The sequence below is a fragment of the Carex rostrata genome, chromosome 10, assembly GCF_964058835.1.
Source record: "Carex rostrata chromosome 10, lpCarRost1.2, whole genome shotgun sequence".
NCBI classification, from domain to species: Eukaryota; Viridiplantae; Streptophyta; class Magnoliopsida; order Poales; family Cyperaceae; genus Carex; species Carex rostrata.
Genome location: NC_135927.1, coordinates 12,795,810 through 12,811,610, shown reverse-complemented (window position 1 = coordinate 12,811,610; position 15,801 = coordinate 12,795,810). Strand labels below are relative to the sequence as shown.

General features: G+C 36.3%; 2 protein-coding genes across 2 annotated transcripts; one reads left to right on the top strand and one right to left on the bottom strand.

The window, feature by feature from the left end:
* Positions 1-1,582: 1,582 nt before the first annotated feature.
* Positions 1,583-5,766, top strand: LOC144560565 (putative protein phosphatase 2C 66). Its single transcript, XM_078309795.1, has 5 exons — positions 1,583-1,952; positions 2,905-3,288; positions 3,802-3,919; positions 4,373-4,596; positions 5,036-5,766. Exons 1-5 carry the CDS (start codon positions 1,701-1,703, stop codon positions 5,561-5,563), a joined length of 1,506 nt encoding a protein of 501 aa, XP_078165921.1. The 5' UTR covers positions 1,583-1,700; the 3' UTR covers positions 5,564-5,766.
* Positions 5,767-6,195: 429 nt separating this feature from the next.
* LOC144561056 (putative disease resistance protein RGA1) lies at positions 6,196-10,280 on the bottom strand. The gene has a single exon (XM_078310266.1). It carries the CDS (start codon positions 10,099-10,101, stop codon positions 6,205-6,207), a length of 3,897 nt encoding a protein of 1,298 aa, XP_078166392.1. The 5' UTR covers positions 10,102-10,280; the 3' UTR covers positions 6,196-6,204.
* Between the last annotated feature and the right edge of the window lie 5,521 nt (positions 10,281-15,801).

Below are 15,801 nucleotides of genomic sequence, written 5' to 3'. Positions count from 1 at the left end.
AATAGGCTTATTTTAATTTCATCAAGTATATATTGTTTTCAGTCCCAATCAAATAATTCATTTATTTCAACAACAAAATGGCATCCGTTTGTTGTAAGTTTTAATTTTATGATCCGGAAAGATGTTCTACCTTAAAACATCTGCATTAAATTTGAATTTATGTCCTATTTATGACATATACCTCTGTGGTACAAGCTGTGGTCCCTTTATTTAAAAGCAGGGTTTAATTCCACCTAATTTGTGTTTTAAATAGTAGGTACAAATTACAAAATTTTGAAGGTTGTGAAATAATGTTTGGGCATCAATGTCTATCCTCTTAACAAAATGATATATAGTTGAGACATATATTTTATAGATTTGGTAATTTCAAAACGTTTCACAAATAAATCCAATTTAATTCAAGAAAGAGTGAGATTAGAGGCTTGGAAATTGAAGGTTGTGTAAGACTTTAGATTCATTTAATAACTGATAATGTGGTCGTTTTCATTTTTTTTCAATTTGGAATGAATTACTCAATTTTACTAGAAGGAATTAATGTTTGAGTGAATGAACAATAGAGTGATGATGAAGATAAAAATAGGATTAACTGATCAAAGATAAATCCATACTCAATAAGATTAAGGAGAGTTGATCTTCCTAACCTCTCATTTGTGCCATATCAACAATATTTTTTTTGTCATTCAACAGATAGATCATAACTCATGCATTGTATGTATCAAGGACTGTTAATTTCGTATCTTTAAAAAAAAAATGAAGATAATAATTAAATTCATTTGAAATGAAACAAAAAGGAACCTATTAGCGGAGCAATGTGAAGCAACCAATTGATACCTCAGAAACATTTGACAATATATATGTTCCCAAGTCCTAACCACTTGCCATTATGAGAAAGCGACATATATATATATATATTAGAGTATTAATTCTTTTTAGGTTTTTTGTCTACTCTGTTGGAGAAAGACACAAGTCTCATATTGTTGCAAATCATTTACAAGTTTTCAATGAGATCTTCACGTAAAGTATTGGTGCTTTCTGTTCTGAGTATACCATCATGCTTCTATACCCACAAAAGATTGAGAGATTTATCTCCAGAACATGGCAATTAACAGGTTTAATATTGCATCCTTAAAATTAATACTTGCAAAATCTGAGGTGACACTTTCTGACAAATTACTAATTATCAAGATTGCTAAATTAGCAATTGTTCTACGTCCTTACAATTCAAATTTGTGATTGCCATAGCCATTTTTTTTCCTTAATTAAGCGCATGAAAAGCTAACGTGTTCAATATAACATTTTTTTATTATTATTTAAGTCCACAGAGCAATACTTCACTATTAACTTAACTTTAAATATTTAATTATTCATCTCACTAACCCATCTTAGTTTACTCATTCTATCTAGACGTGCTCTATCTAATATATCAATTCAAATTCAAATTATTCTGCTCCGGTCCTTATAAAAAGCAATTTTTGTTTTGACTACTTATTAGTTATTACTGGGAGAGTGGGAGATCGCTATCAGATCCACTAATCCAATTTTACCCTTTAATTACAATATTATACTAATAGCATTACAGCAACCATCCCAAAGACAAGACAAACTTCTCCCGGCCATAAACCCCCAAAAGAGACACGACAGCGCAACATAGCCACACTACGCCTCTTCTCCTCTCACGCTTTCCCTCTCAATCGCACGTGATGGGCATGTGCATCTCGACGGAGACCGCCTCCAGGCGGTGGCCGCCGGAGTTGAGATTGTCGCGAAGGAAATCAAAAACCAAAAAGGGGGCGGCGGAGAGCTGTGGCGGCGGCGCTGCTGTTGATTTCATGGATAATGAGCTCAGTCAGGTGTCACAACGGATGATCTCTAACGGCTGTAGCCACGTTGCTTGCCTCTACACGCAACAAGGCAAGAAGGGAACGAACCAAGATGCCATGATTGTTTGGGAGGTAATTTGATCTTTTCTTTTTATTCTCTTTTAGGAGAGCGATTTTTTTTATTTTATTTATTTTCCCCTTCTTTTTGTTTGTTTGCTTTATATTATATGCCTTCCAAGCATTTATTTCTTTTTTCTTTTCTTTTTTTTTTTTTGCGGAAAACCCCTCAATATCTTTTACAGAAGTAACAGAACCTGGAATGCATAATATTATTCTGTGTTTCTGTGTGGGAATTTTGAATTTTTTTTTTTTATTAAAATAATTTTGTTCCTTAATTTCTTGTTGCTACAGTAAAATGTTAGACGAAAGAGTATTTCTTTTCATTTGTATTGTCCAATTTTGAATATATGATGGATTTTGCAGGAGATTTGGTTAACCCAAAACATTAATTGGATAATAGGTTAGTTCAAATTAAGTTTCAAAGGAACTGTCTTTCTTTCCAGATTTTGCCATTTGAATGATTAATTTGATGTAGTTTTCATTTGGTATCAGCTGTGCTTTGGTTTATATGTCGTTATTCTTTTGATCTGGTGAGATGGAGGAGTTGTGTCCTCTTACTTCTTTGTATCTAGGTAAAATGATAAAGCTACCAAGATAAGTTCCTGTCCAGTAATAGTTTCATATGGGTTTAGTCAACTGATTAATTCAGCCTGATGAAAACTTTCTCTTTTAAAATAAGTTTACAAATAAAAGTAAAGAACTTCCACTAAAGTCTTAGGGTGCTAATTGCTCAAGTGCATTAAATAGGCATGTTCTTATTTCACCTAAATCTAAATCAATAAACTGCAAAAAAAAAAAAAAAAAAAAAAATCCATAATTTCCATCTTTTTTTGTTCATAATCCATCCACCTTTTATCTATTCTGGATGTGGAATCAGGACCTTCTCCCTTGCACAAATTCCCCACCAATTGCTGGTCATATCATAATATTCCATTTAACATTTGTTAACAATAAATTACTGTAGGATTATGCATCACAAAATGACTCTGTTTTCTGCGGAGTATTCGATGGTCATGGCCCATATGGGCATTTTGTGGCCCGAAATGTGAGAAATTCTTTCCCTTCGAAATTATTGGCCCAGTGGAAGCCTGAAAATGACAGTGGAAGCACTGGCACACCACCGCATCAGAACGGCAACCTCTCAGGTAGCATGAACTCAGACGAAGCAGTATCAGTTCATAGTGTCGAAGATGAATGGAGTGATGGAGACGAGAAGTTTCCAAAGACATATTTGCCCCTTAAGCGGGCCTTTAGGAAAGCATGTAAGCTGGTGGATAAGGAGTTGAAGCTTCATCCAACACTCGATTGCTTCTGTAGTGGTAGTACATCTGTGACTTTAGTAAAACAGGTGAAGTATTTGAACTTTTTGTTATAGCAAATTCTGATGATGAAATATTTGAACTTTTTGGTATTCTTGTGTTGTGCTTAATTGAGGTACATATGTAATGTATTGACCCACACTGCATCTAGTAGGAAAAAAGAAGTTAAAATTGCTCTAGAACTGATGGTAGGTTCTAACAAAAGTATGAAACCTCTTGTATATTAAATTGTACATCTTGATTTTTTTTAAATTTGCATATTTGTCTCAGTATAATGTTTTCTTTTGTTGTATTGGTGCATATTTGAAAGTATTTGTTTTACCACAGCCATGAAAAAAACTTGAACAAATGCTTTATTGCACTGATCTAATAGTCTGGCAACCAGTTGTACTGATCTGATAGTTTGGCAGCCAAATTTATTGTCCCATTTTAACCCAACTACTTTAGGCACCAAATCTGGTTGGTGGCTTTAAAAAAATTGGTCCCGTCCATCTACCAATTATGCTGGCTATTAAAAATTGTGCAAATTGTAACCATATTAGGGACATGATCTTATAATTGGGAATATTGGAGATTCTAGAGCTGTCTTGGGCACAAGAGATGATGACAACATTTTGTTACCCGTGCAATTAACTGTTGATTTGAAGCCTAATCTTCCTAGTATGTGATTCTCTTGATTAAGGACTATTACTCTGCATGATTCATGTAGGACTTGACCAATTTGGCATGGTACCAGCTAGTATGCATGGCACCAGCTAATGTTCTTTTTGGTTGGAATAAATTGTATGGCTCAATTAGGCCTTAATCAACATCTTTCTGCGGTTTTACACCAAATTAAGCTAAATTGTCTGAATTTTTTTCTACAAGTAGGTTGGACCACTGATTGGTTTTGCAGTATGAATTGACTAGAAAATAAGTAGTTGGCATGACCACCTAAGAAAAGTACATACTCCAACCATAAGACAACAAAATAACACAATTAACCTTTGAAATGCCATTATAAAAGAAAATGAAAAATCAATCATGGGTAGAAGGTTAACTTCTCATACATCTTTGTTTCACTTCCGGAATTCTTCCAGTTATGTAAAACTTTTCTTCCTTGCAATACTTTAGGGGAGGCTGAAAGAATTCAAAAATGCAAAGGAAGAGTATTTGCCCTTCAAGACGAGCCTGATGTGTCAAGGGTGTGGTTGCCCAATAATGATTCCCCTGGTCTCGCCATGGCTCGGGCATTTGGTGATTTTTGCCTGAAAGACTATGGTTTGATATCTGTGCCAGATGTATCATACCACAGACTAACAGAGAAGGATGAGTTTGTGATTCTCGCCACAGATGGGGTAATTGTATATATCTTTATTGAGGACTTAATTTGGTTGCATCAGTTTAAGAAAGTTTGGCTTGTAGTATCGGTTGGTAAAATTCTTTTTCCTGGTGATGTGTTTATGTTGTTTGTCTCCGTTTTGTTTGACCATACAATCCTACCATCCAGCATGACATAACAGTTTGTACTAGTAGGTAAGAACAGCCTTCAACTGGCTAACTACGATTTTCTATGCACGATCGACAGCCTTCATGTTCTTTTGTTGATTGGTATTGTTGATGTCTTACCAACTATAAAATGTCCTACAAGTAACCTACTTACATAATAAACAAGAAATTCTGAGGAAAAATTACTCTCTATAACATTGGTAACAAGTTGACAAAAAGAAGCAAGCAAGAATTGTGAGGAAAAAAATATATGGGATTTTGTCATTTTAAACGTTGTTACAAATGTAGATCTGGGATGCTCTCTCTAACAAGGAGGCTGTGGATATAGTTGCATCAGCCCCGTCACGCAATACTGCTGCCAGAGCTCTTGTAGACTGTGCAGTTCGGTCCTGGCGCCTCAAGTACCCCACTTCAAAAGTAGATGACTGTGCTGTTGTGTGCTTGTTCTTTGACTTCACTCCATCAGAGAAACCTCAAAACCAGAAACAACCTACACCTGAAAAGCAAGAGGAAAAGGCACAAGATCAAGATATCAACCCGGTATCACAAGCCCAGAAGTCCTCTTTAGCAAGATTTGATACCTTGTCAGGCGGGTGCAGTGAGATTGAAATCGAACCGGTGATTGAAGACCAGGAAATAGCATACAAGCAGCCAGAGAAGAGCCAATCTATGAGGAGTCTGGCTGAGTGTATTATGATGTCAGACGAAGAGGAATGGTCAGCACTTGAAGGGATCACTAGGGTTAATTCACTTTTGAGTCTGCCGAGGTTTTTGTTGCGTGACAAGAAGTCAAGGAGCCAGAGGAGAAAGATGTAGTCACCATTGATCTTCAAATTTGTTTTGATTTGTGTAAATTCAGCATCCTGGTCGAAGAGAATAACTGTATATATGGATAATAAGTATTTAAAGTTATATTTGAAAGCAGGTACGTTTTGTTTGGTTTTGTTTTTAAATGTTGTATAACTTTTTTGTTCACACATTCTTCTTATTGTTGATAGGGTTTATTTCTATTCTTTTCATTGCAGAATTTACTCTGTCATTTTAGAAAATGAGTTTTATTGGTTATGACAATAAAAACTATGGAGGCTTAACGCAATGTTTTTCACACTGCAATACTTTGTTCAAACATGAATGCCAGAAGGAATGATGAACTCATTATGTTGCACTGTGAAGGTAGAGCAAACTTTCCAATCTTTCATAGCCAAAATAATATCATTATGTTACAAAAGAATCTGACCCTTCTATGTAAAGACAGTACCCATGTGAAGAATCTGACCCTTGACTAGAAAGATTGGAAAGTTTGCTCTACATTCTGTTGAGAGCAATTTGTACAAGTATCTATTGAAAATATAGAGTAAGACAGTACCAAATCTAACATCTCATGAGAAAAAGGAACGAATGTAACATTTGTTCACCATTTTGTAACCTTACCAGCTAATTATTAGAATCTAAGCGACTTACATTGAGATTGAAGCAGCAGAGGAGGAAGATGTAAGCATGAGCGAACTATCATCTAAAAAACTTGCAGAAGTTTCACCGTTTTCACCATCTTCTTCTTCCTCTGATGTATCTTCGTCTTCTGTATCATTTGATTGTTCCTCCTCATTGGATATTTTGTTTTTTTGTGGATGCAATAATTGATCGCCGCATTCTTCTTCAATAATTTCAATATCCTCTTCATAGGGAATGTGAAGATTCTCGCTCAGAGAATTATGCAACAGCATCTTCATTGTATGGTCGCAACCGCAGATATGCAATTCTTCCAATGAGGCTGGCAGGTTATTAAGTGACTTCATCTTTCTTGCTTTGCATATCTGTAACTTCCAAAGTGATGTAAAACTCGTCATGCTTTCGGGTAGATAATGCAGAGAACCCGCATCATATATCTCTATTCGCTCGAGGGATGAACCATTTTGGAGCAACCAGTCCTCTGGTAGTGGACCTGAAACATGACCAATGCAAAGTGCCTGTACAAAGGTGAGGCTTCGCAATGGATTTATGAGTAGGAGTGAGTCACGATCGATTTTAAGATCAGTGATCTTTGAAGAGTTGCTCTGCTTGTCTGGTTCTGATAAAGAACCCAGAAAAAGCTTATCACATCCTAATATTTTCAACTCTCTCAGGGACTCAACTGCATCAATTCCACCCAACGAAACTAAATTCATGCAATCTCCAATAGCCACAATATCCAGTGATTTCAATTGAGAGAAAACTTCTCTTCCAGGAAGTGAAGTTATGTTTGCACAACCTTCTAGAACCAAAATCATAAGGGAATTTAGATGGAACAATGAGCAAAGAAGAAACACATCAAGAGCGCCGCATGATCCCATATTGAGAACAACCAATGTCTCAGGTAGTAGGCCATCACCTGTCTCATTAGCTAACAACCCCGGGCACTTCATTATATCCATGGATTCAACCACTCGTAGATTTCTGAAGAAATCTAGTGAAATATTCACCAGGTTTGTACAATTTGTTATTCTTAATTTCTTTAGAGATAACTCGTGTTTTTTCTTGCTGACCACTAGAGGGGGAAGTTCACTTGATGATGATGATGGTAAAGAGGATACCTGGTCTCTCACATTGCCAATAGTTCCTTGGTAAAATTCTGGAAATTTAACTATTCCAACATCTTCAACACATAATTCAGTAAGAGCAAAAGGCAAAGTTGGTATTGATTTCAGACCGGGACAATGTTGGATTGTCAAATATTTGAGTTGAGGAAATGGTTGCAAATAATCTATTTCATCCCATTCCTCCCACTTTTTCATGTTTTTAAATTTCAAATCCTTTAGAGAATGAAAATGCGGCCCATTTCTTTCTCCATAGAAGGAACGGTCTATTCTCTTTATGGATGACATGTCAACAAGAACTAGATTTTCAAGAAAGGGTAGGTGGCCAAGAGGGGGGAGTTTCTCCCAGTTGGGACAACCTAGAAATGAGATGGTTATCAAATTAGAACAGCAATTTTCAACCATCCAAAAAGGAGACCTGGTGCCGTTATAACCAATAATAGATAGTTCATTTAGACCCATTTTTGGCTGGAGTTGGTTGATGAGCTCCTCATCTGCCTTTGATTCTCTTGACAAATCTTCAGACCAATCTAAAAGCAATGATTTAAGATTTATTTTCTTCATGAGATTGGCCTCTTTAGCTTCATATGTGTTTCTTATCTTTTCAACATTCCATAGAGAAAGCTCCCAAATGTCAGACAGATTCTTTAGCTCATGTATTGTGTAACCATCCTCTTCTCGAATTTTAAAAACAAGGGAACTCTGAAGATATGTGAGCTTGCCAATCCGAGGAATTTTAACCATCATTTTACTGGGAATGAGCATGTGCCTCAAATTAACCAAGTTACTCATGCCATCCAGCTTAATACCCTTGGAACTTACATGTGCTAGATCTGAAACCTTCATAACTTGTAAGTGGTAAAGTGAGTACACAGTTTCAGGGAACCAGCTTAATTCAAGGCCAGGTATTGATTGCTCAAGTGAGAGATAACGGATGTGTATTTGATTACTAATTTCATGAGGTAATTTATAAGAGAAGTTGGCAATTATGCTAAACAAACGAAGGCTTTTTATGTTTTGTAAAATTTCATGGATAATGGGTAATTGATGTTTCTTTGCATTTTCACCTCTGAGCACTATAACAAGGGTTCTCAAGTTCTTTAAATGGGAAATCTCTCTCAAAATCTTATAATTCTCTGTCTCATTTACATACAAATGGCGAATTGTTTTTGGAACACCGAATCTATGATTATATCCAATCCGCAAGCACTCATTTTGGGAAACATAGCGTGCCAAGTCGTGCAGAAGATCATGCATAACATAAAGCTGTTCTTGTTTTAAATCAAAGAATGATTTCTGAACAAGTTCATCAAAATACACCTCTGCAGTATCCTCCAGTCTTTGTTGATTATACGGGATTAATCCCGAACCCATCCACATAAGGACCAATTCTTTCTTTCGAAACCCATAATTTGGAGGAAATATACTACAATACCTAAAGCAGTACTGCAAGTTTGAGGATAGATGGTTATAACTCAATCTTAATATCCTCACAATGTCATCCGTGCAGTTACGCACCTGACAAATATTTTCCTTCAAGATTTTGTCCCAGTAGTACTCATCCAAGTAGCAATTAAGCTGTCCCCCCAAAACTTTTGCAACCAATGGACAACCACCTAGCTTTTTTGCTATTTGTTTGCCGATTAATTGCAAATGTTTATGCTCTTCAGGATTGACGCCGGCAAAAGCATGCTTATAGAAAAGCAAAAGATAGTTGGCCTCTTCTAAACCCTTCAGTTTGAGGCATTCCTTTTTCCCTTTAGTTATATCTGTGATTATTTCTGCTACTGAGTCCATTCGACTGGTCACGACAATTTTGCTTCCTCGTTTTCCACATTTCAGGGGAGCAAACAATTTATCCCATTCAACCATCTTATCATCATCATCATCCCATACATCATCCATAACAACACAAAATTTTTTAGATTCTAGTTTATCTTTAAGAACTTCTTGCAGTGTTTCTAAATTATCAGTTGAAGGGCACTGCTCATTTGCTGCTTCTAGGAGCCTTTTTGTTATAATTTCCAAATTAAAATTATTAGAGACACAAACCCACATCATAATGCCAAAGTGTTTTTTTACTCTGACATCATCATATGCAAGTTGAGCAAGAGTGGTCTTCCCAATTCCACCAATGCCAACTACTGTTAAAGCAGACAAGTTGTTAACATTTGTTTCAGGTTCTGATTTAATGAGCCAATCTACTAGATAGCTTTTCTCCTCGTTTCGACCAAACACCTTATTTTCAGTTAACAAGGATCCAGTTTCACGAGCACTACTGAGCTTCCACGGTTGTTGGTGATTGGCATCACCACCATGTAGCCCAATTGCAAGTGCAAGAAAGAGATCCACTTCAGCGACAACCTTTTCTAATCCCTTTATTGCCTCCCTCAATTTCTCCAGTGAATCATCTTTAAATGCATGGTTAAAAAACTTGACAAACTTTCTCTTATAGGTATGGAGAGAGCCACGCACCTTATCATCGCGAGAATTCACTCTCTCTTCAATTTCATAGTACTCAAGCTCATCAAGAGCATCCTCTGCAGCAGCAACAGCATCCCTGAATTGCCAGATCCATGCATCTAGCGCCTCGTTTTCCTCCATTATGTGGTTATTGTTCTCAACAGCTGACAAGACCTTTTTGACTGTTGGAAGGTTCTCTTGCAAACTTGCAAGCTCGATTTCAGTGTCTCCTGGTAACTGGCGTGCCTTCAAGAGAGGTGTGGCATTGCGAATGAGGTTATCAATGATTTTTAATGAAACAGCAAAAATCAGAGACATGATGAAACTCTTGTAAGATTATTGCTTGAAATTGATTCTTTTGCTGGAAAGAAATTTTAGAGAGAGGTATGTTTAAAGTCTTTGCAGATGGATGTTGGAAAGAGGATTTCATGCCAAGAACAAATATTTAAAAATGGAAGCCACATGGACTTGCAGAGAGAAATTTAGTTTCGTTGACCTTTGGGGATCATTATTGCCCATATAACCATATTGTATTTCTAAATTCTAATACAGGACTGTATCGCTATGCATTTAATTCCACATTATAAATATAAATATAATCTATGCGGACCATCTCACGAGCACCAACTGCTTTGATTAATAGGTAAATAGAAAGAAAAATGCATAACTCAACTATTTTATTACTTTTTTTAGGAAAATACAATCATGAGATGAACTGAAGAAGTAATGGCCGTTAAAAGGTACACCGAATGCATTGACAAGGAAAAGGTGAACCTTTTAGATTTAGCCAAAAATATATGGAGCAGTTATTGACTTATTGGTTCATTTTAGAATTTGATTGGTGATTTTATGATTGCACAAGCGTTCTGTTGAGGTGTTTCCTGTAAAGATGTCTCTAAGGCATGTTGAGAATAGTATATGAAGCAGTGTGCAATTTTGTGGAGTTGACTCAGGGTTTGGGGCTCGAGCAATCTGTAACGGGTCTTAGCCGGGCCCCATGTGTAGCGGGTCCTAGTAGGGTCGATCTCAGATTCTATCCTCGTCCTCTAGCCGAGTCCAATTTGAAAGGGACCGATCTGAAACCCCTGAACGGTTTTATTATGCTGACAATACGGACGAGGATCCTGAAGAAAGGGAGGCAGAGGCTAATTGGGATGATAATGGGGACGGTGGGGTATCAGATCACAGTGATGAGGATACTGGTATTCCTGTGCTTGGTAGACGGAAGTGGCCTATAGTGGATTGTGGGAAAAGACATCCATTTGAGCAATTTCATGACACATCAGGGTTTGAAGCCGATAGCTCTTTTTTTGCGACTTGTGAGGTATGTTTGTTAATTTATATTTAATTTTAATTTAATTATTAAATTGTTGTTATTAAATTGATGTTGTTTAATTTTTGTTATTTCTTTTGTAAATCAAAAGGGAGAAAGACATGAATTGTCTGAGGGGGTGACATATGACAACAAGGATAAGATGAAAGATACAATTAACCACTGGCACATCAAACAAAATAGGGAGATAAAAAATACACACAACGATACCACCAGGCTGAGGTACAAGTGTGTTAGCGCCCGGTGTAGGTGGGCGTTGGTTGCAAGGGCTACAGACCTTGGTAATACTTGGGTCATCACGAAGAATGTGGCTAAGCACACATGTCACGCATCGACATCCAGGTTAGATCATTCATAATTGACGTCCGCTATGGTCGCCAATTGTATAAAATTGTCATTGGAAAAAAATGCTGATATTTCTATCCTGGTAGTCGCTGACTTATGTGCTGAAAGGAACGAGGGCATCGCTCCAAAGTACAACAAATTATGGCGTGGTAGAGAGTTAGCAATTGCTCAGGCCTTTGGTAGTTGGGAGGGGTCTTACAGGCTGATTGTCCCTTTGTTGGAGGCAATAAAAAGGTCAAATCCGGAAACCCAATATAAAATTGTTTCAAAGCCAACCACTAAGTCAGGGTATCATTTTTTCATGAGAGCAGCATGGGCATGGGGACCATGTATTGCCGCAGTCGGTCACCTCAGACCCGTCATCAGTATCGATGCTTGTTTCTTGTCTAGCTGATACAAGGGTAAGTTGTTAATTGTAATCGGATATGATGCAGAGAACCAGTTAATCCCGTTAGCATTTGGACTGGTAGAGAACAAGGATTTTGAGAATTGGGGATGGTTCATGAAGTGGGTGCAGGAGTTTGTAATTGGGCGAAATAGATACATGTGTGTGGTATCTGCCGATATAAGGGCATAAAAAAGTTTTTATTCAAGATAATTTGGGTTGGTGTGAGGAGAAAGGGGAGTGTGCTCACCGCTACCGCTCTCAACATGTGTTTGAGAATTTTGGAAAGCACACTAAGGATAATGTAACTTCCCCTTTTTTCAAGGTTATGGTTAAAAAGAAGAAGAAAAGAAGATTGCAAGAAGGACTTGATGCAATCGGGAGGCGAAATCCTGCTTGGTTGGCTTATTTGGATACATGTGGCAAATATAATGAAAATGACGAGGAAGAAACGCCTAAGCCATGGAAGGTGTATCAAGCTATGGATGATGGATCTCGTTGGAAAATAATGACTAGCAACGATTCGAATCGCTCAACCATGTCTTCAAAACTTATCGCAGGTTTGTATTTTGTAATCCTCCTATTTTTATTATCATTTTCTTCATTTAATTATAATTTTTAATTCTCGTAGGTTACCAGTTGCCGCAATCATCGAGGAGACATTCTACAAGTGTGTTAGCTGGTTTGAGCAAAGAAGAGAGATGGCTGTGCAATTGCAAGCAGCAAGTCAGCTTTTTTCCACTCGCATGCATAATAAGCTGGATAAGCATATTGAAAAGACTAAAAAAATGTCAACGCTTGCATTCGGCCATCATGAGTTTATGGTGACCTCACATGGCGAAAAGATTAATTTTAACATGGAGAATGGAAGATGGGTGCACACGTCTAGCGACTGCAGGTACAAGGTAATTCTGAAGAACGACCATGAGGTGGAATGTCTATGCCAGAAGCCTCAGATGGGCGGAATACCATGTGTTCATATGATGGCGGTGTGTCGTTTAAGATAAAATTATGTTTTATTTAATTTGAAACTTCATATTAGGGACGTTATTACTTACTAATGTGTTAACATTATAGGAACTTGAATCCAAATTACTTCGTCAATTATTATTACAACATTCAAACACTCATCGACACATAGAGTGGTGAATTTCATGTGTATGACAATCAATGTGATTGGCCGGTGCACGAAGGAGATCTCTTAGTTCCAGAACATCGGTTGGTGAAGTTGGGTAGGAAACAACACAACTGGATCCAAATGTGGATGGATGTATTGGAAGAACGACAAAGGGGTCATTGAACCATTAGAGAAACTCTCGAGAGGAATGCGAGAAGAAGAATAGATGCGAGAGGAAATACACAATAGGATAAGTTTTAAAAAATAAATAATTTTTATGAATTAACAATTGCTTTAACATATATATTTTTTCATTGCAGTTTCATCGTTCGAGAGGTGGTAATTTTAGCCAGGAATTTGTATGTTAATTTTTATTGTAGACTTGTGTGTTTTTTTTATCCGAATCTATGTGTATTTTTATTGTAGTAGAACTTGTGTTTTTTCTTTATCCGAACTTATGTGTATTTTTATTATAGTAGAACTCATGTTTTGTTCGAAGTCGAATTCTAAGAAATATAGTAGCAGACGTAATAAGCTCATAAAAGACAAGCAAGCATAAACCAAATAACAGTCAAAATAACATGATAACTAGATAATGACTAAATAACAGTCCAAACAGTACGAATAGCATAAAAGTCCAAACAGTCCAAACAGCCCGAACAGTCCGAATAACTACATAAAAGTCTGAATAGAAGCTACAGAAATAACAGTCAACTACTTGGTCGGTGGTGTTCCCAGAGGAATCTGAATAGAAGCATACAAACAGGGACGGTGCTCCCAGAGAAATCTGGGAATAACTAGCAAGAGAACAGCTCCATTATGTAAGCCCGTGTCCACCGATCTATCATCTCCTCAGACGCCTCTTCTTCTAATTTTCCACTACAAATACGAACTAATTTAGTACAGAGTATGAAGCATCACAATCAAATACTTACTATTAGAAAAATGCAACTTACTTGAATGCCGCCCACAAATAAGGGATATTGATGTCATTCTTCGATGCAAACTTTGACCTCTTGAGGGACCTTTCCTTCATCAGGTTAGGTCCCAACAGTTCTTCAACGTCCTTTGTGAAGTCCCCATACTCTACACCCGTCACAGCCCGTCCAGTAATAGGCAGTCCCCAGAGACAACTGACATCCTGGAGAGACACCGTAATCTCTCCAACGGGTAGGTAGAATGTGTGTGTCTCTGGCCGCCACATCTCGACCAACGCAGATAGAAGAGCGGCATCTGTGACAATGGGGATCAGTTGTGAGACATGCCACATACCCAAACTCTTCAACGCAGGAGCGTATCACTCGTCGTAGAGGATACTCATCTAATTGTTCCACGTCCCCGTCAAGGTATGAGTCTGCATTCAATTTCAAAACAAACAAACATATAACTTACCTATTTTTATCTAAATGAAAATGAAAATTATTTGCATTTCTCAAAACGTAAACTTACATATGCGTTTCTGATCTTGTGCGCTCCTCGAATTTATACCAGCAAAGAGGGCTAATACTCTCTTTCGTCATATTTGAAAATATGTTATGGGCCAGTGATAAATCCAACTGTAAATCATCTTGCGTACGGTTTTGATTGGTACTGCTGGTTGACGCCATACTAACATCAAATTTATCAATTTTGGCAATTTTGGCCTCTATCGATAATTTCAAACAATTACAAATCTAACAATAATACAAATATATATGGTAATTCAATAATATATCACCATTTTTGGATGAATCGGTAAAAAATCATACAATCTACGCTAATTTAGAAAAAAAAATTCTGAATTGGTGCATTTCTACTCTATTTTGGTCTAAATACAACAATGTAATAATAATAATAATAATAATAATAATAATAATAATAATAATAATAATAATAATAATAATAATAATAATAATAATAATAATAATAATATATTACAATTTTTGGACATTTCTAAATTTGTCGATTTCTAAATTGGTACATTTCTAAATTCTGAATTCTAAATATAATTTCTAAATTCTAAATACAATTCACAATTCTAAATTGGTCTAAATACACAAATATTTTGGTACCCAGCTAAACTAAACTAAACTACTATTTTGGTTTAATTTACAATATACTACTATTTAATAAAAAATATACACAAATAATAGTATATTGTAAATTACACAAATATTTACAAATATACTACAATATACTATTTTGGTCTAATTTACACAAATATTTACAAAACTAAAAAAAAAAATTGGTCTAATTTATAATATACTACTATTTTGGTACCTAACTAAATTAAACTACTTAATAAAACTAAACTACTTAAAAAAGAAGAAGATAAATTTACCTTTTACTGTGCTCTGGTGCGCAGACAGGGACGGCTCGGCTCAAGGTGGTAAAAATGAGTGCGGAGCGCCTTTTATCCGTATCTACCACGTGCGCAGATTCATGGTGCGAACGGGTCATCGGGAGCAGGTCAGTCGAGCGGGTCAGTCCGCAAATCCATTATGCGAACGGGTGGCGATCCGTCCGCAGATTTATGGTGCGAACGTGGCGGAATTTTAAATTTAGTAATTCGGGTGGTATTCATTTAATTCTAATTTATTGGGGTGGTAACTAAAAAAACGAAGGAAACTTTGTTTCATGTTTAACGAAACAAGTAGTGTTATTTTATTTTATTTTTATTTTTTTTTAAAAAGAGATATTCCATATATATCCTTAAAAAACCTAGAAATTATATATTTTTCCTTCTTAAATTCATAATATCTTATTTACCCTTCTAATTTTTAAAAACTCACAAATTTATCTAATTTATTATTATTACTAAATTAGATAAATTTGCAAGTTTTTGAAAATTAATGACAT